The 24754-nt window shown below is 35.5% G+C and overlaps 1 protein-coding gene and 1 long non-coding RNA gene across 7 annotated transcripts in view; one reads left to right on the top strand and one right to left on the bottom strand.

The window, feature by feature from the left end:
• Positions 1-1824: 1824 nt before the first annotated feature.
• On the bottom strand, positions 1825-23533 carry TVP23C (trans-golgi network vesicle protein 23 homolog C). Of its 4 annotated transcripts, XM_020966620.2 has the most exons (7): positions 23441-23530; positions 17767-17852; positions 9575-9719; positions 6279-6368; positions 5541-5672; positions 3254-3382; positions 1825-2227 (listed from the first exon to the last, which is right to left on the bottom strand). In XM_020966620.2, exons 1-7 carry the CDS (start codon positions 23450-23452, stop codon positions 2201-2203), a joined length of 621 nt encoding a protein of 206 aa, XP_020822279.1. In that variant the 5' UTR covers positions 23453-23530; the 3' UTR covers positions 1825-2200. The 4 variants fall into 4 exon arrangements, with proteins under 4 accessions (XP_020822279.1, XP_078011859.1, XP_020822280.1 ...); XM_078155733.1 differs by lacking the exon at positions 5541-5672 and having other exon boundaries at positions 23441-23533; XM_020966621.2 differs by lacking the exons at positions 9575-9719; positions 23441-23530 and adding an exon at positions 22981-23077.
• Positions 23534-23546: 13 nt separating this feature from the next.
• The window catches only part of LOC110194357 (uncharacterized), a 176241-nt gene continuing 175033 nt past the window's right edge, over positions 23547-24754 (top strand). For all 3 annotated transcript variants that reach the window (XR_013487137.1, XR_013487138.1, XR_013487136.1), the window contains exon 1: positions 23547-23742. This is a non-coding gene — a long non-coding RNA (uncharacterized LOC110194357). The remainder of the gene's footprint in view (positions 23743-24754) is intronic.

Below are 24754 nucleotides of genomic sequence, written 5' to 3'. Positions count from 1 at the left end.
TGAGAACGGACATGAATCTGTAAGATCAAGAGCCATCCTCCAATAGAGTAGCAGTAGAGGGGAATGGAGTCAAATCATCAGAATTTGAATCCTGGTTCTGCTTATTTGGATCTAATCTTGGGTGAATCAATTAACATTTCTGGGCCTTCATTTCATCTTAAGTAAAATGAAAAGGTTGGACTAGAGGACAACCTTGAATCTATGGCTTTATCAACTTTATCAATTTATTTTATTTATTTCAAAATAAATCCAAGTTATAATGGTCTAAAAAATTGCTCAAAATCACTAGTAACCAAAGAAATACAAATTTAAAAAATTTTCAAGCTAGATCTCATACCATCAAATTGGTTAAGATATGAAAATTCAACGTTATTGAAGTTGTGAGAAATAAGGCACCTTAATACAGAACTGGCATATTTAGAAAAAATTTGTTAATAAAGAAAAGTTAGTAAGGGTTCATGCCCTTTGACTCAGAGACAACATACAGAATTTATATATAAATGTATAATATATAAAATATACATAGTATTTATACTACAAAGGAGGTTAATTTCAGCAAGAGGAAAACCATATACACAAATAAATTCATAGCAGTACTATTGGCAATAATTTTGAAAATTAGTAACAAAATGTTTTTAACAGTTGGGTAATTGTGGAATAAACTGTGGAATATTATTACATCATACAAAACAATAATAAAAATTCAGAGCCACGTAGGAAGAACTTGATGAAGTGATACAGAGTGAAGAATGTAGGGGCAGAAGAAAAATATGCACAAAATATACAAGAATATAAGTAAAGCCCATATTAAAAGGTAACAAAACTCAGATACATATGACTGCAGCTTTAAACTTCAGAGGCACCCTGAGAAGTCCTGAGAGGTTAACTGTTTAGGTTCAGATAAATCAGTCAAGATTCAACTCCAAATCCTTCTACTCCAAATCCAACACCCTTTCTATTACTAAGAAGTTATAGGTTGCCAGAGAGAATGCCTAGAGCCTAACTGAATGGGTTCTGAGGGAGGATAAAATGTTTGCTTCAAAAGAGTATATCAGCCCCTTGAAGGCAGGGATTGATTTTTAGTTTTTGCCTTTCATTGTACTCCCAGCACTTAAGACAGATTGACTAAATGTGTCCTCTTGTACTAGGTGAGTGTGTGTATAATTACTCTGCAGGGCAGAAATATTTAATTAATCAAATACAACAAAGATATTTTCCACTTAACAAAAAGAAAATTTTCTAAAAACAATACACTAAAATGATTGTGCATCACAACTGTCACTAAAGGTAATTTACCCAATTAAATAAAATCTTAATTTTTTTTACAATATATATATTCATAAAGCAATCTTTTCAGGCAAAATATACAAGTAAAATTTACAGAACTACTTAAGTAAAATATGTTATAATTTAATCCTATAATTTCCAATACTCCAATTCTCTCAATAACAAAAGAAATTCTAAAAACAAAATGTGACTTTAGGCATTTGCCATGCCAATAAATATTTTCAACCTAACACAAAAAATAATTCATTATTATGTGTACATTTTGTGTCACTCAAATTTTCATTATGCTTGGTATGATTTTCCAAAATAAGAATTTAAAGTGAAATGTACAGCTATGTCTCAACTAATTAGAAGCATAAAAACTATATATACACATATATATGTACACACACACACACACGCATACTAATATAAACTATACAGATTGCTATAACAAGTTACATATATAAATAGCACATGAATCAACAGTTTGCTGAATAAACCATAAAAACACCTCCCATTAAAATTACTTAAATTTAACAGTACTGACAAATTGGGTATGGCATATAATTTTATTTGCTTATTTATAATTTAGGTGAAAAATTTCACCATGATATATAGTGTTTTGTACAAATGGAAATAATTTATGAAATGCAAGCTAATATTCAACATAACTCCTATTTTAGATAATTTCTCCTCTTCTAAAATTATGAATATGCACACCCTATTCAGTTTTGAGGCAATAACCTTAAAAAAAAAAAGAATCCTAAGACAGATTTTATGCTAAAAGCAATATCTTCCTATAAAAAAATTATTTAAATGAGAAAAATCTCTAATGATTTCCCCCACCCCGAGATATTTACTCGACTCCAAAAGGATCAAGACAATCTCTTCAGTTGTTCCTCAATACAAGATGTATTTCTTCTCTTTATCTTCAAGATATCTGATCATCTTTAATGTTCTGAAAAAAACGGGAAAATTTTCATATTAAATTATAATTTAAAATTATTTGATTCATACTCTTAAAAGGTATCAAAGGACAAACAGGGAAAGACCTATAAGCAGAAATAGGTGAGTTAGCACAATGTCTTGCATAGAGTAGGTGCTTAATAAATGCTTACTGACTAAGCTACCCTATTAAATTCTCCTCACTTCAATGAAGGTTATGTTAAAACGTGTGTGTGTGTTGTTTGGAAATTATCATTAACTGATACTATACTGACTGCTGTTTTTTAGGTACATTCGTAAGAATTCATTCATCAACATTCATCAGAATATTTACTGTGGATAGCATAAAGTTACAATAACCTAAACTATCTATTATATAATTTTGACCAAATTTTTGCCACTCAAAGTCACTTTCCTTTAAGGAAAATTAGAAATTTTATTTAAGGGAAAGATGACACCAAAAAAATTACAAGTTATCACTCACAGTATACTGAAACTATATGAAAACATTGCCCTCTGAAAATTTTCTTAATATCTCCAATAAAACTGAACTTTAAATTTCATGACATGACCCTATTTTTTTCAGCTTATTCTTCACTATGACCCCCAAAATATTATTATAGTGTAAAAATTCTTCAAAATAGTTTAATTCTGTACCTTCATAACATGCTAAAATAATGTACAACACAATTTTCATAAAAGATAAATTTAGTGTTATTATTGATCTTCAAACCAGAGAGCTGACAAAGCATTAGGTCACCATTTCTCATTCACTGATTTGAAACAACCCTAGAACATTTCCAATTACTTCAAAGGTGCGTCTAAAATCCCTTAAATTCTTAAATCAAAATTAACCTATATTATATAACTTTAAATACAAATGTATTTATAGCATTTTTATGCAGGGGAATTTTACTTAAAAGAACTAAGTTGTCACAACTTCAAAATAAAAATCACTGCATTAAATGCTGACCAGGCACAAAATTGGTTATGATTTTTGTTCCTATTCTAAATGCTCTTCCACCCAGAAACTACTTACATGTTTCAAGAACTGCTTTCCAAGATAAGTGGTAGCCATACTAGTTAAATTGCTTCGGTTGCCTACTTTGCATCGGATGTAGCCATACAGGTTAGCACCTTGTAGTACCACACCCATGGTGACTACTGCCTGAAAAAGGGAGAAAAATCATTTGATAGTCTTCTCAAATAATGTTAAAACAAAAACAAAACCAAAAACAAATCTTACCTTTATCTCATGATTACAAGTGGGTTGCTCACAAAACAGAAAGTTACCCAAGAGATGATTGTGAAAGGAATGAGGTTATTATGTGAAAAATTAAGTTACAGACTTACGTGTCCTGATGTTACCCTCTATGCAAACAACTTTTCAAGTGTTTCAGAGATAGTTATACTTTACAAATAAGTAAACAAATTAAGATGAGGACTGCATAGGTGAGTCACTGTTTTGTTTTGAGTATTTATAACAACTAGATTCAATAAAAATGTATTTGAGTTCTAGTTTCTCTCTGACTTCCCTGATCAAAACACAAAACTCCCATAAGTATTATCTTCTTCTATTGAATGTAAGCTTCTAGAAAGGACAGTCTCCTAGCAACCTCAATGATTAGCACAGAAGTTGGTACACAGTAAGCACTTCATAAATGCTTCTGCATTCATAATATTCATAATATTCAATACTTTGAAGCTAAGAGCAGATTGATGGGTATGACTACTGAATGGTAGAATAATTTTGGTTTTTGTTTTGTGTGGTTTGGTTTGGTTTTACAGTGGATTAGTCAGTCATTTCAAGGTCATTTTTTTTAATTTTACTTTTCCCCAGGTACATGCAAAAACAATTTTTAACATTCATTTTAAAAACTTTTGAGTTCCAAATTCTCTCTCTTCCTCCCTCCCCACTCACACAGCCCCCCCCCCACTGAGAAAGCAAACAACTAGCTACAGGTTATATATGTGTAGTCATGTAAAACATTTCCATGTTGGCCATGTTGTGAAAAAAAACATAAGACCAAAATAAAAAACTTCAAGAAAAATGAAGGAACGTTTAAAAAAGTATGTTTCAATCTGTATTCAGACACCATCAGTTCTTTCTCTGAGGACGGATAGCATTTCTCATAAGTCCTTCAGAGTTGTCCTGGATCACTGTATTGCTGAGATTAGCTAAGTCATTCACAGCTGATTATTTTACAATATTGCTGTTACTTTGCACATAGTACATTTCACTTTGCATCAGCTCATCTAAGACTTTCCAGGTTTTTCTGAGTGCATCCAGCTCATCATTTTTTATAGCACAATATTATTCCATCATAATCACATACCACAACTTGTTGAGCCACTCCCCAATTGATGAGCATCCCCTAAATTTCCACATTTTGCTACCAGAAAAGAGCTGCTACAAATATTTTTGTACAGATAGGTCCTTTTCTTTTTGTTTTCTCTTTTTTGGGGATACAGACCTAGTAGTGGTATTGCTAGATCAAAGGGTATGCATGGTTTTATAGCCTTTTGGGCATAGTTCCAAATTGTTCTACAGAATGGCTAAATCAGTTCACAACTCCATTTTTCCCACATCCCCTCTAACATTTCTCAATTTCCTTTTCTGTCCTATTAGCTGATCTAATAGGTATGAGGTAGTACCTCAGAATTATTTTAATTTGTATTTCTCCATTCAACAGTGAGATAGAATATTTTTTTTTCATATGGCTATAGATAGCTTTGATTACTTCATCTGAAAACTGTTCATATCTTTAGATCACTTAGTAATTAGGAATGGTTCTTATTTTTATAAATTTGACTCAGTTCTCTATGTTTGAGAAATGAGGTCTTTATCAGAGAAATCTGCTTCAAATCATCAAAACAATCTGTTACCGGCTAAGAAATAGAGTGGTGGATCAGTGGAATAGTTTAGGTAGACAATACACAGTAGTAAACAGTCCTGGTGGGCTCTCTGAAACATAAAGAAGTTAAATGATTTACCTAGGAGAATATAATTAGTGAGGTTCTAAGGCAGAATCTGAACCTAGCTCTTCCTTTCCAAGTCTACACAATCTAGCCCAAGCTATTACCTTTAATTATTAGAAGAAAGGCTAAAACAATTCTGCATACCTCCCTGTTCTTAAAACTAGGTGAGACAAGCCTTTTGATTGCTTATTTCCAATAGGAATAGAGGTATAAGGTGGGAACAGGTAACATCCACACAATACATAGATGGATGTTTTTGCTTATTTAAATAACCTGTTTATTTAAATAGCTACAAAGAAGGCAGAAGCTTTCTCATTTAAAATGTGGGTCACTAAACTGGTACTTACCAACCACTTCAATTTGAAGGAGAAGAGAGCACTAAAGGCAAATATCACCCACATAATTGGACAGGTAATTAATCCTAACCAAAAAATTCGTGACTCAGCTTCTGAAGAGGTCCTTTTCTCTTGTTTCAATTCCTACGAAAGAACTTGAATTCAATAGTGTATTTTGTGTTATTTATTATCAACAAGTCCAGAACTTGGTAAGAAACACCTTATCTAAAAATACAATCATATACACAAAGACATTCAGACAATAACCTAGGGATCTTCACTATAGAAAGATCATTTGGTAAGGATAGCTTGGAGAGTCCTAGGTGACAGTTGTACAAAGTACAATGTAATGTACTTTGCTATTCAAACTCATATCTCCTTAGCCACAATTCTTCTTAAACCCTTGACTTTTTTATCCTAAGAAAAGAGGGAGCCATACCAAGATACCAGAGGAATGCTGAGCTGAGGTCAATAAGAAATTATATAAAGAGTACTGAGCTTAATTTATAATGTAATCAATTTATTTGTTTATTAGAACAGGATATGCTTTATTTTTTGTGAATTAAAAAAATGACGGGCTAAACAATCTAAAAGATTTTACAAATTCATCCCAGTCAGATCACTGGCTTTAGCAAGTGATTTTGGGTTTCTATTAAGTAGCTATTGTTTCTAATATTATATAGTTCACCTGTAAAATACTCTTAAAGCTACCATAACCAAATGACAAAAATAATAATGGAAGAAGTTTACTTTTCGAGCCTCAAACACCCAGTGACTCTTTCCATCATCATCTATATGGTTCCACCAGCGCAAGCCAACCATGAGCCTCCCTGTTATATTCTGTAAAAAAATGAAAATAATTTAAAAAATACACACACACGTATACCACTAACAAACACTTCAACCCTCAATAGGAATACTCAATAAATATTCACTTTCATTTCCTTCATATCTAGTAGTAAGGAAAATAAATGAGGAATTAGGAAGAATTAAGTCTGGTCAAAGGTTAATGGATAATAGAGGGCAACAGCAGGAAAAATATAAGCAGACAAAAAAAAAGAGTAAGAATTTCCACAATCAACAATTCCTTTCTCTCTTAAACACTTTGACCCATCTTCCATTCTTCTCTTTTATCTCTAATACCCTTGTTCTTCTGTTGACCTGACCTCTTCTCACCCCTCTGTTTCCTTCCCTTCCTTATTTCCTTTCTTCCTTTATTTAGCTATCTCTATTCTTGGGGGCACCCTAACCCCCTACCAATGCAACTGAAAATCAATTTATAGGGACATTCAGGACACATACTCCTAAGATATCCAAATCTGATTCCCTAAGACATAAAGCATACATTCTAAAATAGCTACACTAAGCCCAGTTTCCATAACAACACTTAATCTATGCCGACTCCAACATCCCATACATATATAATAGCTCCCTTCTTAGACAGCTAATAACCTAGTCGTCCTATTCTCCCTTTCGTATGCTGACTTTTTGCACACGGCAGTACTCTTAGATTTATGTGTTTCAGTACTATGCATACGCTCAGTTTTTCAAAGAGCAATGACAACTTAATTCAGCAAATATTTCTTAAATGCTTACTATGTGCAAAGCACTGTACTAGACATTGGGCATACCAAAAAAAAAAGTAAATAGGGGAGTGAGCAAGAGAAAATACAACAAAAACACAGACTGAGTGTGATACAAGATGAGTAAAAGGAGCAAAGAGATCAGACTGTCTAGAAATATTTGAGGATGATGGGAACACTAATAAAAGGGCGAATAATGGAAGTCTTTGTGAAGGAATGTTGTGATAAAATGAGATAATATTTGTAAAAAGCTTGCATTATATGAATTATATAAAGCTAGCTATGATGATGATAAAAGGAGATGACACCTGAGATACCTCGAATACAAAGAAACTCAAAAAAGCATAGATGAGGAGGGAGTGCATTCCAGTCATGAGGGAAAGCTCGTACAAATGCAGAGGCAGAAGAAATAATAACAGATAGAATTTATATGGAGCTTTAAGGTTTACAAAGCTTTTTACATATTTTATCTCAAGTTAAACAGGTATAGTTCAGGTTACAGCTAGTATTCACATCTGGCAAGATCACAGACTGCATGAAGTGATGAGTAACTGAAATCAGGCAGGAAGGGTACACAGGAGCTATACTGTGGAGGGCCCTAAAGGCCAGGCTAAAATGTTTGTATTTTATCCTGGAAATAGCATGAAGTAACTAAAAGTTTTTGAGCAGAGGAATGACATGTACCCTAGAATATTATTCTGGAAGTTTGACTGAAGAAGGGCACAGCTGAAGGGCAGATTAACAAATGAGGAGGCTACTACAATAAATCAGTGAGTAGTAAAGAGACTCAAATCTTAAGAGGATGGCAGTATAGAGAAGACTTGAGACATGATTAAGGGGGAGAACAGAGTGAAAAATGAATCTGAGGTTTCAAACCTGAGTGACAAAGACAATGATTGGACACTTGGGGAAGGGGATAGGATCCAGGATGGTAGACAGTGAACCTAGGCATAGACATACTAAGCTTAAGGTGCTGGTGTGACATTTAGATAAAAATATCCATCATGGAGCTGAAAAATGTGGAACTAGAGGACACAGAATAGGTACGGCTGTATATATAAATTAGGGATTCATCTACATAAAAATAATTGCTCCTACAAATATATCCAAGATCACCAATGAAAAGCATATGTTGATAAGAGAAGATGGCCCAGGACAGATTCTTGGCAGCCAAGATAATTAAGGGGGACTAGAGAACATAGTATCGTAGACTGAGAACTAGAAGGTACCTCAAAGGTCATCTAGTCGAATTCTCCTCATTTTGTGGATAACAAAACTGAGGCCCAGCAAGGTTTAATGACTTGTATTAACACATGATGATCTATTAAAGAAGACTAAGAAGGGAATGGCAGACAGGAAGGAGAATCAAGAGAAAGAAAAATGTCACAAAAATCGAAAAAAGAAATAATATTTAGGAGAGACCAATGTTGTTCTTGTTCTGCTGTTTCAGTTATGTCTGACTCTTCTTGACCTCATTTGTGGTTTTCTTGGCAAAAATATTGGACTAGTTTGCCATTTCTTTCTCCAGCTCGTTTTACAGATTTTACAGAATTACCTAGAAGCAGGAAATGAGGTCTGTATCTCCAGGGAAAATCACTATTTTATTTTTTAAGGCTAGGAAGTGACTCATAGTACAACCAAAAATGAAGGGTTCACCATGGAACACTTTGGGGCTCAAAATATATTGAGATCCATAAATTCTAATCTGGAAGACTTAGAAGGTTTGGGGAAAATTTTGGAACAAAGAAGAGGAAATTAAGCCTATTTTTATATCAAGAAACAGTAACAATATTTTAGATGGAAAAACTATCATTCTGGAACATCACATTCCCATGGAAAAGTCTGAGAATCACAGATGCAGGGGTAATGTTCTACTTTATTTCTGCTTTTTGGTATAATTTAACAGGATGGAACAACTCCAGCAATTAACCCCTGCCAAAAATATCTACAAAAGTCTCAAACTGTATTCATTTTTGCAATACATATATACTAAAACTGGAAAGTCTCATGTCCCTTGATATTTTAAAACAATCCTGCTTTATCAAGATGAAATGAACTCTGAAATTCCTCAGCACTCCCAGCCCCTGAGGATATTCCTCCCTCTGACTGGAAAGGTGGAGTGTAGATAATGGAGAGCTCCTCTCAGGCCTTCCACCATTTAAAGGGGGCACCTAGAGAATTCACCTCATCATTTTCCACTGAGCTACTTTCTTGGACTTCATGATCACCAGAAACTCATTATTCTGCAAGATGAAATCAACTCTGAAACACTCACGTCCTCAGATCATTTCTCACAGTGGCTACAGAATATCAGCATTCATTCTCCTCCTTCTTCCCCAACCTTTTCAGCTTGTCCTTTTGAGACTGTAAGCTCCTCAAGGGTCTGTTTTATGACTTTCTTTGTATCCTCAATGCTTAGCGTAGTGTCTGATTAAATGCTGAATACTTAAAAATAAAGCATACCTTCACAGTCCAAAAGTCACACGATAATAACAAGATAATTGTCACCATACAGGCAATAAAGCTGCTGCTTAGCAATTCACACAGAAGATAGACAATTATTGCACCGATTCGAAAGAACAAATGGAAAAAAGATGCCACCGGATGTCTGTAAATAAAAGCATAACGCAAAAACTATAATTACATTATCCTGTAAAATAAGATGAAAAAGAACATTCTAAAGTTTAAAACAGAAGTAATTATTTCAATCAGTAAAAAGAGCAATATGACATAATTTTCTGGGCTCAAAGTAGCTAGCTTCTGTTTTAATAAACAATTCGACAAACATTTTGAAATAGAGTGACAATATCTGTTTTCAGCAGTATCACAATACATGGACTAGATCTGTAATTTCATTGGTATGAGGAATTCTGAATGAAGAAACTACCAATGCACATGAATAATTGTTCTGCAAATTACAATCTTAAAAGAGTTGTCCAGGGCAGTGGTCTCCAAAATGAAGCTAGGACATGACTATGTGATCAACACATAGAATGTGAAAAGACAGATCACATTCTCTGTCCCTCACTGATGAAACAGCCAATCATCATGGGGCTTGTCTTTAACCTACTCTTCCAATCTTCTCCAGTCTGAGCTAGATGTTGGTCCCTCAGGACAACTGCTCATTCTTCCAAACTTCCCTGTTACTACTGAGGATTCCATTATCCTCTCAGGCACCCAGGTTCTCACATCCTCAGTGTCAATTTAGATTCCTTTTTTCCTTTTATCCTACATCAACATATCACTCAGTTGCCAAATCTTATTTTTACTTCCACAACTCCATCTTCTCTCTATTCACACTGCCATCATCCTAGCTTAGACCTTCATCACCTCTCACCAGGTACTCTGCTAATAGTCTTCCTCTCTTAAAAATAAATTTGTTTATTTCTTTATTCTGCATTCCTTAAAAACATATGAGTTCTAATTTTCTCCCTCCTGCCCCTCCTCCACCCACCAAAAAGGCAAGAAATGTGATATCAATTATACTTGTGAAATCATGCAAAACATTTTCGTATTAGTCATGCAAAAAAAAGGCAAGAAAAATATAGACAGTGAAAAGGTTATGCTTCAATCTTCACTCAGGCTTCATTAGTTCTGTCTTTGGAGGTCAATAGTATTTTTCAACATGAGTCCTTTGAAATTGTCTTAGATCACTGGTATTGATCAGAGGAGCTAAGACTTTCACAGCTGATCATCATTACAATATTGCTATTACTGTGTACAATGTTCACCTGATGCTGCTCACTTCCCTTTGCATCAGTTCATATATGTCATCCCAAGTTTTTCTGAAACCATCCTGCTCATCATTTCTTATAGCACAATAATATTCCAAAATAATCACATACCACAACTTGTTCAGCAATTCCCCAATTGATGAGCATCTCCTCAATTTCCAATTCTCTGCCACCACAAAAAAGAGCTGCTATAAATATTTGTGTTTGTGCTTGTATATATACACACATATACACATACACAAACACACACAGACATATTTTTTTCCTTTCATCTCTTTGTGATACAGACCTAGCAGTAATATGCCAATAGCCTTCTAATTGTTCTCACTATCTCCAGTCTCTTTTCCTTCCCTCTCCATCATGGATAACAGCAGCCAAATTGATTTTCCTGGCCATAAATAAATTCCAGACCTTCCCTTATTGGTTCTATTATCAAATGTTACTCTACTTTTACCTCTATATTTTAATTATTATTTTTGTGTTTTACTGAGGGAGTGTATGTTCAATTTTTTTTTTTTACTGATAAGGGTGCAAGGTCAGAAAAGTTTGGTGTAGAGCACTGAGAGACTGATTTGCTTACCATGACAAAGACAGTATTTGTCAGAGACAGGACTTCATCTTCTTACCTCCAAGGCTGACCATCTATTATGCCACACTACCTCTCAATATGATAAAACTCTAATTTCACAGAAAATATGTCATGTAAAATTTTTTGTATAAATTATTATTTATATTCACCTAAACTACCACAAAACTCTAAGAAGTAAGAATGCTATTTACTTATCTAAGAAGAAATAATTCCTAAGATTTGGGCCCTATAAACTCATACAGAACAACTTTGTAGGCCCTCAGAAGTCCTTTTAAGCTAAGTCTATCAGAAACATTTTATTTCATTAAAAATATTAGACAGAATAGACCATTTTAAGGCACTGACATTTCCAAGTACAAGATTTTTTGACCCAATTTCTATATAGCTATTCTTTTCTACTTTAATCAATCAACAAGCATTTATTAAGTTTTCATGTGCCTAACTGGGAACTGTGCAAGGCAATGGAAACAGAAATATGAAAATGAAGCAGTCTCTGCCCACAAGGAATATTGGGAGAATGTAACATATTCATGGAGAAGTTATTTTTGAAATATAGTAATAAAAGGCACTAACAACTAGATGGAAGTAGAAAATGCTTTTTGAAGGAGATAGCACTTGGGATGAGCCTTGAAGGGAACTAGAGGTTCCAGAAAATGAAGAGAAAGAGCATCTCAGGAATGGGGAACTAGTGCGAGAGCTAAAATACTACCGACAAGAAACAAAAAACAGGCTAAATTTGGCTAAAAGTGAGTGAAAGGGACTAAAATATAATAGCTGGAAAGTCTCACATATTTTTCCCAAGTCTGCCCCATCCTTAAAAACCTTCTTTGACTCTAATACAGCTTCGAGCTATCATTCTTTATCTCTCCTCCCTTCCTCAGCCAAACTTCCAGGAAAAAAAAAAAGCTACTTACACTCACTCTCTGTAGTTTCTCTCGGCAACCCTTTGCAATTTACCTTCTGACCTAATCACTAAACTGAAACTGCTCTCCAAAGTTATGTCTTAATAATAATTCAATGTCTTAATTGTTCATTTCTGTCTAATTTCCAGATCTAACGGCATTTTGTCAGTCCTTATCCTTCTTGACTCATCTTCTGCATTTGACATTTGATTACTCTTCTCCTTGAAAGCCTCTCCTCTCTAGGTTTTTTCCCTACCTTTGTGATCTCGTCATCATAATCCTTATGATACTCTATACACTCTTTCTCATGATTACCTCATCAACTCCCATGGGTTTAATTACCATATCTATGTAGATAACTCACAAATCTAAATACCTAGTCTCACTCTCTCCAGATTTTCATTTTTGAAATCACCAACTGTTGCATATTAATCATTTCAAACCGAATGTCCCAGAGACATAACTCATCAGATCCAAATCAACTAATTAATAAGCATTTATTAAATATGTTATGAGGAAAATAAGGTTAGGCTCTGGGAATACAAATGCCAAAAATGAAAAATCCCTACTTACAAAGGAGCTGACATTCCAATGGGGAAATAAGTACATGTGTAAGTATATACAAAATAGCAATTCTGATAACAGTAATAGGTAACATTTAAATAGTGCTTTAAAGGTTTACCAAGCACTTTACAAATATTTTATCCTTACAAAAACCTGAACAACAGATGCTATTATTATTCCCATTCTATAGATGAGGAAACTGAAGTACATTGCAGTTAAATAATTTTCCCAGAGTCACAGAGCTATTAAGTATACAAGGCCAGAAGTGAACTCAGGGTTCCTGATTCCAGGTCGAGTTCTATCCACTATGCCACTTACCTGCCTTTAATATAGAATAGAATTAATAGATATATAAACATACAGACTATAAAGAGAATAAATACAAAGTGTTTATGGGAAAAAGGCAACAGCAGTTGTAAGGAATCAGGCAAAACTTCACGTGGAAGGTAGTGCTTGTGCTGCATCTTAAAAGAGATGGATTCTATGAGGTAGAAGTGAGAAGGGATTATATTTCCAAGCATGAGGAACACCCCATCCAAAAGAATGGAAGCAAGAGATGAAGTTCTGAGTGTGAAAGACAGAGAAGGCCTGTAAGTCTAGACTGCAAACAAAGGAAACAGAATCACAGAACTCATTTTTTCCCCAAAACCCTTTCCCTCTCTCAAACTTCAGACACCACAAGTTTTTTCTTCAGTTTTTTTTTTAAAATAAACTAAGTCTCTAAGTGCCTGGAAATTCAGCAGCTACTCACAGGCCTAACCCCAGTGCTGACTGGCACAGAAACTTTGATGGGCTCCCATTTCCAACCTGGAGCACCAGCCCCTCCTCAGACAGTCTGGTAGCTCCCAGAGTCAGTGTGAACACCTAATCAGCTTTAGCCTTATTGACGCTCAGAACTCCTGAACTACCTTTAACCTCCCCATAGCAGGGACTATAGTTTGCCACTATACCTGGCACAACAATTTTTTTCTGTCTCCCAGTTTAAAACCTCTCTTGCCAAATCTTGTCATCTCTTCTCTCTAGTCATACAGCCATCACCTAAGTTCAAGCCCTCATTACCCATCACCCAGACTGTTGCAATGGCCTTCTAATTGGTCTCCCTACTAAAATCACATCTATTCCATCCTCCACAAACTGTCCAAAGTGATTTTCTTTAAGTGTAGAGCTAGGCATGTTAGTCCTCTACTCAAATTCTAGGAGCTCCCTATACCATTAGGATAAAATATAAACTCTCCTGCTTTTAAAGCCCTTCACAACCTAGCCAATACCTACCTTTCCAGCCTATTTATAAATTTCCCACATTTTTGCACACTATTGTCTAGCCAGATGGCTTTCTCTCTGTTCATCAAACACTGCCCTCCATCTCTCATCTCCATGCCTTTGTACTGGCTATTCCTTGTGCCTGGAATGCATTTCTTCAACTCTACCTTAGAGACTACCTCTCTCTTCCTTCAAGAGAAAGCTCTAGCACAACCTTTACCTGAAGCTTTTCATTTTTTCTCCAATTGCTAATGTCTGCCCACCCTCCCTCCCTACTTTGCATTTAGTTTGTATATAATTATTCTGTATGTACTTACACATATGTGTACGTGTTATCTACCCAAGATACTGTAATCTCCTTCAAAGTAGAGTATGGCTCATTCTTTGTGTTTGAACCCCCAGTATCTAGCACATAGTAGGCATTCAATAAATGCTTACTGATTGATAGGAAGTGAATGCTGTGTTCCTGAATTTTGTAAACCAAATCCTATTTAAACGCAATACTAGAACTTACTTTAAAAAAACACTAAGTTACATATGTATGTATATATGTGTACATATGTGTGTGTATGTAAAATATATATCCTTGCTTAATTATACCTTCTTGGGGAGGTGGAGGAAAAGGGGGGAAAGACAAAACAAAAAGTATACAGTAGAGAACAAAAGAAAACTTACCAGGAAGCAAAGAAAAGATGGACAGCTCTGAACACAAGGCATAGTATTATATAGACTTTCTTGAAATGGAAATATATTGCTGTATATTTTGAATCCTCTTATATTCTACTGGCACATAGCAATACTTTTCTTCTCTTATTTGGTATTTAAGTTTATGTTTCTTGTTCTTTTCTTATTGTGTATTTAAGTTTTTGTACTTAAGTTTAAAGCAAATTAATTAAAAACCACTTTTGAGGAGGGATAGGATAAAAGGAGAGAGAATAAAATAAACGGGGATAATAGGATGGAGGTAAATACAGTTAGCAATAACTGAAAAAATGCAGCAAGTTTCTCTAATAAAGACCTCATTTCTCAAATATAAAGAGAACTGAGTCAAATTTATAAAAATATGAGCCATTCTCCAATTGATAAATGGTCAAAGGATATGAACAGGCAATTTTCAGATGAAGAAATCAAAGCCATTTATAGCCATATGAAAAAATGCTCTGAATCACTACTGATTGGAGAAATGTAAATTAAAATAATTCTGAGGTACAATCTCACACTTTGACTAATATGACAAAAAAAATGATAAATGCTGGAGAGGATGTGGGAAAATTGGGATATTAATGCACTGTTGGTGGAATTTTGAAGAGATTCAACCATTCTGCAGAGCAATTTAGAACTATGACCAAAGGGCTATAAAACTATGCATATCCTTTGACCTAGCAATACCACTACAAAGTCTACATCCCAAAGAGATTAAAAAAAAAAAGAACAACAAAGAGGAAAAGATTCTGTATGTACAAAAATATTTACAGAAGCTCTTTTCTGGTGGCAAAGAATTGGAAATTGAGGGAATGCTCATCAATAGGGGAATGGCTGAACAAGTTGTGGTATTGGATTGTGATGGGATACTATAGTGCTATAAGGAATGATGAGCAGGATGCTCTCACAAAAATCTGGAAAAATGTACATGAAGTGATACAAAGTGAAATGAGCAGAACTAGGAGCACACTGTATACAGTATCAGCAATACTGTATGACAATCAACTGTGAATGACCTAGCTAATCTCAGCAATACAATAATCCAAGACAACTCTGAAGCACTTATGAAAAATGCTATCGATCTCCAGAGAAAGAACTGGTGGAGTCTGAATATAAGTTGAAACATACTTTTTTCTAACTTTCTTAATTTATCCTTTCCCTTTTTTTTTTGTCTATGTTATCTTTCGCAACATGACAAATGTGAAAATGTTTGTAGACTACACTATATAACCTGTATCAAAGTACTTACCTTCTCAATGAAGGGGGAGGGAAAGGAGATTGTAACTCAAAATGTTAAAAACCGTTTTTACATGTAATTGGGAAAAATAAAATACTAAATAATTAAAAAAACACTATGGTAATTTGTTAAAGGGGAAAAATATTGAGCATACAATTGGCATTTGGTAAGGAGAATTATAAAAGTATAGCATGTTAGAGCTAGAAAAGACCTTTAAATTTGTTTAGTCCAATTCATTTTACAGATGTAGAAAACTATGGCCTCTAGAGGTTTTTCCAGCTCTATGATTCTAAGATCCTGAGAGCCAGAAAAGTAAAATGATTTGCCCAAGGTCACACAGCTAGTAAAGGCTGAAACTAAGGCTTCCTGATTATTAGTCAAGTATGTTTTATGCTACAATGAACCTTGACTGATCATTCCATGAATCAGGGACAGATTTGAGCACTCCCTCCACATTCATCAATGGTGATCAAAATCCATCCATACTTTCTCATCCAATGCAACCTGTTATTCTTTTATACAGTCAAATCATTTCCTAATTTGTTTATAAATTGAGATTTTTATATACCAGATTTGCTCAGCAAATTTAAAGTGCCATTTCCCACAACCCCACAATATAAAGATTTACAAACTAAAGGTAATACAAAGGATATTTTAAAAGTTTAATGTGCATTACTTTTTAACATTTATTTATTTTTAGATTTAAACATTCACTTTAATAAGATTTTGAGTTTTAAATTTTCTCCCCTTACTCTCCCACCCTCCTCCCCAAGATGGCATGCAATCTGTTACAGGCTATACATGTACAATCATATTAAACATATTTCCACATCAGTCATATTGTAAATAAGAATAATAACCAAAGGGAAAAACTGTGAGAAAGAAAAAAAAATTTAAAAAGAGAGAGAAAATAGTATGCTTCAATCTTCATTCAGATTCCATAGTACTTTCTCTGGATGTGGATAGCATTTTCTGTCTTTCAGAAGTGTCTTAGATCATTGCACTGCTGAGAAGAGCTAAGTCTATCAAAGTTTGTCATCATACAATGTTGCTGTTACTATGTACAATGTTTTCCTGGTTCTGATCATTTCACTCAGCATCAGTTCATGCAAGTCTTTCCAGGTTTTTCTGAAGTCTGTCTGCTCAACATTTCTTATGCAACAATAGTATTCCATTACATTCATATACCACAACTTGCTCAGCCATTCCCCAGTCAATGGGTATCCCCTCAATTTCCAATTCTTAGCCACCACATAAAGAGCTGCCTATGCAGTTCTAAATTGCTCTCCAGAATGGTTGGAGCGGTATACAACTCTACCAACAATGTTTAAATTTTCCCATATCTTCTCCAACAGTTATCATTTTCCTGTTTTGTCATGTTAGCCAATCTGACAGGGTGGAGGTGGTACCTCAGAGTTTTAATTTGCATTTCTCTAATTAATAGTGATTTAGAGCTTTTCATATGACTATAGATGGTTTAATTTCTTCATCTGAAAACTGTCTGTTCATATCCTTTGACTATTTATGAATTGAGGAATGACTTGTATTCTTATGAGGCCTACAAAGAAGTATAATGCAATAATCCTTACCCAACCTCAATACAACAGTGGCCTTCACTACAGGACAGAACTTCCCAAGACACCAATATCATACAAGTATATTCATACCTGATTTTCACCTTCCTTGGCTTCCTGGCTGACTCATCATCACTGGCATCAAACAGTGAAACATCTTCAGTGTCATCATTACTATCCTAAAAGGAAAATGGTCTAATTCAAAATGCAATGCAACAAGATCAGAATCAAAATTAAACCTTCTCAATTACACTAATACAGATGAGACCAAATAAATAAATGAAGTTAACTACCAATTGAACCACACTCAATTAGTTTTAGGAAGACAAATAAGAAAAGCCTTGGGGGTATGGATTTCTCAAATGGCTGTTATAGTCTCCATGACATATTTCGGAGTAGCTAGGTGGCACCACGGATATAGTGCCAGGTCTGAAGTCAGGAGTCTGACCTCAGACACTTACTATTTGACCCTGGATAAGTCACTTAATCCTGTTTGCCTCAGTTTCCTCATCTGTAAAATGAGCTGGGGAAGGAAATGGCAAACTACTCCAGTATCTTTGCCAAGAAAACCGCAAATGGGGTCGCAAAAAGTTGGACACAAATGAAAAAGAACTGAACAACAACAACGATATATTTTGGTTCTCCTTCTCTTGATATCACTGCCTCAGAGAGAACAGGGAAGATATGGATTATCACAGGATCATAGGTTTAGAGCACTGGAGGTCAGCCTCCTTTCACAGATGAAGAAATAAGACTGAGGCAAGTTAAGTGACTTGCCTAGGGTCACACTGCTGGGTCTGAGGCAGGATTTGAACTCAGGTTTTTCTGACTCCAAGTCCAGTACCCTACCCACTGCAACACCTAGCTATAAAAGAGAGTGAACGGTATGTGTCCAATCCCTAGTGATCCCAAGAGTTAAGGAAGATCCATCAGATTACCCCAGTCAACATGTCAACAGTCTCCCTGCCTTCAAGAAAGAAAATAAGAAACAAGTCAAATTTAGCGGCATTGTTGTTGTTTTTTTCCCTCTAGAAAAATATATTTCATTCAAAGGCAATAATGCACACTATGTTACAGGCTGCTTAGTCATTTGACATTGCAATAATCATGATGAGCATGAGCAAAAAGTAAATCACTGAGACAATTTCAGCTTATAAGGATGAGAAAGCAGAGAAATATTGCTGCCACCTCTCCTCCAAAGACCCTCAATTAGATCCTCAAAATTAAATCAATATTTGTTTTAATAGTATTAACTGCACTGAATGGGCACACTGCAGGAGTGCGCACACGAAAAAACAGTGAAAAGTGAAAAAGTGTCCTAAGATACTGCTCATAACTAAGAAAAAAAACCAAAGGGTTGTAGATTACATAGAAGTACCAATCCACAAATCATGAGTATATTCTTCAAGGACAAAACCAAGAGATCCTAGAAATGTGGAGTAATAAATAACATCACACAAAAAAGGAATTAACTATATCTTAAAGCATTTCCAAGTCAATTGTCTATATTGGGGTGGTAAACCTGAGGCTTTTGTTAAGGGGATTTATTCTGTGAAGTTTGGATTCAGTGGCCTGGAGGCCACTCAGAAAAGCCTGGAGGGCCACATGTGGCCTTGAGGCTGCAGATTCCCCACCAATATAGATAGACTAGAACTGTTTTTGGGTCCATAGGAATAATTTATGAGTAATCAAATTTTCCTGCTCCTATTATTTCCTACATTAAAGACCAACTAACTGCTTTCTGAATAAGTGATTTTTGTGGTAAACTAGCCCCCACAGCAGAAAGGAAGAACAGATCATGCACAAAGCTTATGTATCTTACTGAGATTCACTAAAGTATACTCTTTATAGGGAGTAAGGTTTCAGGGGATTGAAGATAGGGATGCTTTGGTTCCTAGTGATGAACCTCAAATTGGGTCTTCACTAGTTATTTGTGATATATGGCAGGGCCTTTGGTCTTAGATCAACTCATGAGGGGTATGGAGCTGACAGATCCCCAAAAGGCTGATGGTTACAATGCTATCAATACATCTTATGGGCAAAATGTCTTTATGGTAGTACCAAAGAGGGTTCACCAGTTTTTTCTTTGTATCAAGAAAAGATCCTTTCTCTAATGCATGTTAACTTTGTACCAATGTTCCAATTCCAAAAAGTTCTTCAACAGTGATTGGCTAAATGGAATGATAGTTATGGAAGTATTGGTGTAATTATAATTTTTGGAGCTAGGGGAATGATCTCAGCAGTTTAAGGCTAGTAAAGTAAAATAACAGAAAACATTAAATTGTATATGTAAGCATGAAAATAAACAATGACTACAACTCCCTGGTGTAAGAAGTTTTCTTTATTTCTCAATAACTTAGCCACAATTACCAAATCTCTCCTTGCTTAAGACACTTAAGTTTTCCCTTGATACTTTTTTTTTAGAAAACAAATAATACTTTTTTTTAAAAAAAAGTATTCACAAAGGAATTTGTATTTTACAAAAATCCTAAATAGCAGTTATATCATTACAGGCATTATGAAAAGGGGTATAACAACTACAAACCAGGTAATTACTATAAAATATAGACACAAAGTTAAGCTGGCCCTGCCACAGACTAGTTAGAAAAAAAATTAAAATCAACACGTAATTAGAATGTTGTATAATCAAAAGTTATTCAAGAAATTAACAGAAAGTAGGAAATGGATAAAAGATTGACATAGACTACCACCAACATTTCCTATGTTAATTTAACACATAAAATGTAATTATCATCGGGAGGCCGAAAGAGCTTAGAAATTGACTAAATACAGTAAACACATAATTTCTTTACCATACAGAGGCATGATAGCAAAAGACCTGAATATCAACTCATTTGTGTTGATTACAATCACCTAATAAGAGTGAGGAGGGATGAAAGGAAAAATCAATTTATAGAAAGGAATAAAACGCATTAAGCTAGATAATTCATTTTCTTATATAGGGCTTTGTAATTTTTATCCATATAAATTCATTTATCTTTTCTATAAGCTTAAGGACTGGGAGAGTATGTTTCCACATGCCTCTCACAGCTTAGTACAATACATATGCAAGAATGGCTCTTAAGTGTTTCTTAAAGGAATGTAGCTGACCAAAGTGATTTTTAGAGATAAAATAATAATTCAATAAAGCAGATGTGTCAGCAGAACTGGTTGCCTCCAAGCCTAATTTACCAAATATACCCTTTAATTCTTAGTTTCTCTCTTTCCTAACCATTTGACAAAATATCTATAATCCAAATAAAAATAGCATAAAAAAGACCTGCTGTCTTCAAGAGGTTCCTCAACTCCAAAACATTTGGAATAAACATACATATGTCTATACCCCTCCATTAATATTCTACTCCAATACAGAGGGATCCCTAGGCTCTCAGAATACAATCAATGACAAGTCCTAACAAGCTGGAAAATTAATGAGTATAGCCTCAGAAATACTACCATTCAAGGAACAGTGTAACTTGTTAAAAGAAGAATGACCACAGAAATTTAGAAAAACATGCACTAAAATGTGGAAGGATTACCATCTGCCTCTATGGAGGAATGACTACATTGCAGGAAAAAACTAAAAAGAAAGCAGGTGCCTATTAACTGGTAAATAGCATAGTAAAAATTTGGCATATGAATGTAAAAGATTATTATTGCACCATTAAAAATGACAAATATGAGGAATTAAGAGAAATGTGAGAAGCGTTCTAAGAATGAGAAAACAAGATGTGCAATGTGAACAATAATATCAAAGGAAAACAAAGTTGGTATTCAAATTAATGTAAAGACCCATCAGTTACAGAGGACTATTGTTTAAATATATTTCCCTCCTTTCAGAAAAATTAAAAAAAAATTGTGGACTGCTAGTATAGATCATTATATAAGCTCTCAGGAATGGCAGATTAAGTATTTAATTGGGGAAGTAATAGTGATATAAAAAAAAGTCTTCAGCAAACCATCAAGAATGAACTTTTTAAATGTGCCTACATTGATAAAATGGTGGATCTCAAAATCCCAAAGAATAAGACTATGTCTTTATTTCACTTAAACGTGCTTTAAAATAACTGGCACAGAAGTACTCTGGCAGTCAGGAAGACAGGTGACCGTGTAGAAGAGGCAAAGTGCTCAAGCAATTCTATATTCCAAGAGTAGATGTCAATTCTGCATTGACAGGGTATCCTCTCATAAGGAATTCCCTATGTCAAGGAAGTCACAGGCCTAATCGAATAATAATGATAATAATAATTTTTAAGTACTTGGCATTTTTGTGCATATCTATAGTTTAGTATCTAAACAACTTAAATTCCATCTTCTCAAGTTTATTCTCTGTCTCTCTGTCTCTCACAAGTGTCTCTAGCCATTCCTCCCCCATGTTACATGTAATATGTATGTTACCAATAAACTTAGGTCTTTCATATCCTTAAAAACCATCCCTTTGACACTACTGGCCCCTCAAACTATCACTCCGTATCTCCCTTTACTACTAATCTTCTAGATCAGAGGTTCTTAACATGAGGTATGGACTTTCAAAATATTTCGTCAACCAAATTTTAATAATTGGTTTCTTGGTTTCCTTTGTGATCCTAGCTTATGCATTTAAAAACATTATTCTGAGAAGAGTCCTTAGGCTTCACCATTCTGTCAAAAAATTCATGAAGGAAAAAAAGGTTAAGAATTCCTGTATCTGGCTCCTCTCTCACCAGAACTACTGTAACTGCCTTCCTGTTTTTTTCTCTCTCCAAACTACTCTTTACCCAGCTACCAAAATAATCTTCCTACTCCCTCCTCAACCTGCATATGAAAGCCATTTGCAACAAAGTCCAGCTAAAAGACTACGTCCACCCGGAAGCCCTCTCAAATATACCAGTTAAAAAACCTTTCTACTTCAATTTTCCTCCTGAGCAATGTATCAGGAACTCTCCTTTACTAGTATGATACTGTATTCTGTATCACATTTATCTGTGATTTGTTCCCCCTCCCACTGGATTGTAAGGACAGAGGCTCTGTCATTTCTCCATCTCTACACCCTCCATCCCCAGTACCTTGGTTTACAGGTGCTTACTTAATAAATGCTTGCTGAAATTAACCGAACTATGTAGCTCTTAGAATTCAATTAAATCTAATCTAATTCTACAGATCAGCAAACTAAAACCTCTATTTAAAAAATATGAGAAGCAACATAGTACAGTGGGCATTCCCTCATCGTGAAGGTACCTTTCGCAATTAAAACACAGGTCCAGTACCTATCCCTATTTTAGCTAATGAAAATGTATCAGTGTTTTAAAGTATAACTGCTGGAACTACCTTGTTTTTTCAAAAGCGCTGCAACGTCTTCGCCAAATGAACTAGGCTCTGAGGTCAAATTCTGACCCCAAGCAAGTCACTAAAGCTCTCTAGTCCCGTTTCTTCCTCTGTGAGATGAAGTTGTAATAGATTTAATAAAAAGTCCGTTCGAACCATAAATTTCTGAAAGCGCTTTAAAGGTATATAGATATAAAAAATAAGCCATCGTTGTCATCAAAACTGGGAAAAGATTGCCCCCTCCCCCCAAAAAAAGTTGGATTTCAAGGAGCCCTCACTGAATACAAAAGTAGAAATTAGTCCTCTCACTGCACACCTTCACTTCGAGGTCCCCAGAACTTCCTCTCCTTCCTTGAGACAGTACCACTACAACCCCGTAGCCACCACTTGCCCATAGCTTGTAACCCCAGCCCTAACTCTAACCGTATAAGCAACTCTACAGAATAACTCGCACAAGTCTCACCTGACGCAACATGGCCGCTTTCGCCTAGCTAAGCCACTTCCGGACAGGGATAACGTCACCATGAGCGCTACCTCACTGCCGGCCGCGTACGCACGCACGCTCTCACGTCAAGCTGCCACGTCCCAGCGCACCGTAGGGGAGTGGAAGAAAGGAAAGAGGAGGGGGAAGCGTGAGAGCTGTGCGCGGGGATAGAGAGCTGGTGGGACTAAGGGGGAAAGGGAAGGAGGCGGGGCAGAGCTCTGTAGGAAGGCTTGAGAGAAGCGGAGCACGGAGGAGAAGCGGGACTTGGGAAGGCGTGGCTGGTGAGCCGAGCTGGGCAAGGTTGGGCACTGGGGTGAGATTGAGATGAGGGTAGGTCTGGGGTGCAGTGGAGAGAGTGCCAATCCCGGAGTCAGGAAGATTCATCCTTTTGAGTCCAAATCTGGTCTTAGACACATACTAGCTGGGTGACCCTGGGCGAGTCACTTAACCCTGTTTGCCTCAGTTCCTCATCTGTAAAATGAGCTGAAGAGGGAAATAGCAAATAGCAAAACACTCCAGCGTCTGTGCCAGGAAAACCCTACATGAAAAGTCAGACAGGACTGAAAAATAACAAACACCCCCTTGGTGGAGGAATTAGAGGTTCCCAGAGTAGAGCTGGTTTTAGAATTAGAATTTATGGGACGAGAATTTAATGGACTGTGCTGTAAGAAGTAATGTGGTGAATACAGAGAAGTATGGAAAAAGCTACATGAAATGATACAGAGTGAAGTAAGCAAAAACTAGAAAACAATATACATGATGACTACAACAGTGTAAATGGAAAGAACACACATACCAAATAGAAAGTGAATGTAGCAAAATTATAAAGAGGCATACATATCTTGAAAAGAAGAGATGAGAAGACAGGCCCCACCTGGCTTTCTAGAAGGGGGAACAGAAGGGATATTGAGGAAAACTAAGGTGATGTGAAAAAACAAAAGATATAAATAAAAATCAATTTTAAAAAATATGAAAAAAACAAGGAAAAAAGCAACAAAATTTTGAAGCTAATGAAAAATACTAAAAGTGAGTTGATACTTAAAGTGGGCAAGCTACTTCTTTATTCAACAGGTATTTTTTGAGTGTGCCTAAGTGGTGTGTGTACATACATGAATGCATGCTGTATGGTACCCAGGGCAGCTAGGTGGCACAGTGGATAGAGAGCCAACCCTGGTGTCAGGAAGACCTGAGTACAAGTCCACCCTCAGATACTTAGTAACTGTGTGACCCTGGACAAGTCACTTAACCCTGTTTGCCTCAGTTTCCTCATGGCAGAATGAACTGGAGAAGGCA

Source organism: Phascolarctos cinereus, unplaced genomic scaffold (genome assembly GCF_003287225.1).
Source record: "Phascolarctos cinereus isolate Bilbo 61053 unplaced genomic scaffold, phaCin_HiC Scaffold_5;HRSCAF=322, whole genome shotgun sequence".
Lineage (NCBI taxonomy): Eukaryota > Metazoa > Chordata > Mammalia > Diprotodontia > Phascolarctidae > Phascolarctos > Phascolarctos cinereus.
The sequence above is the reverse complement of the archived record's forward strand: the minus strand, read 5'-3'. Positions and strand labels throughout refer to the sequence as shown.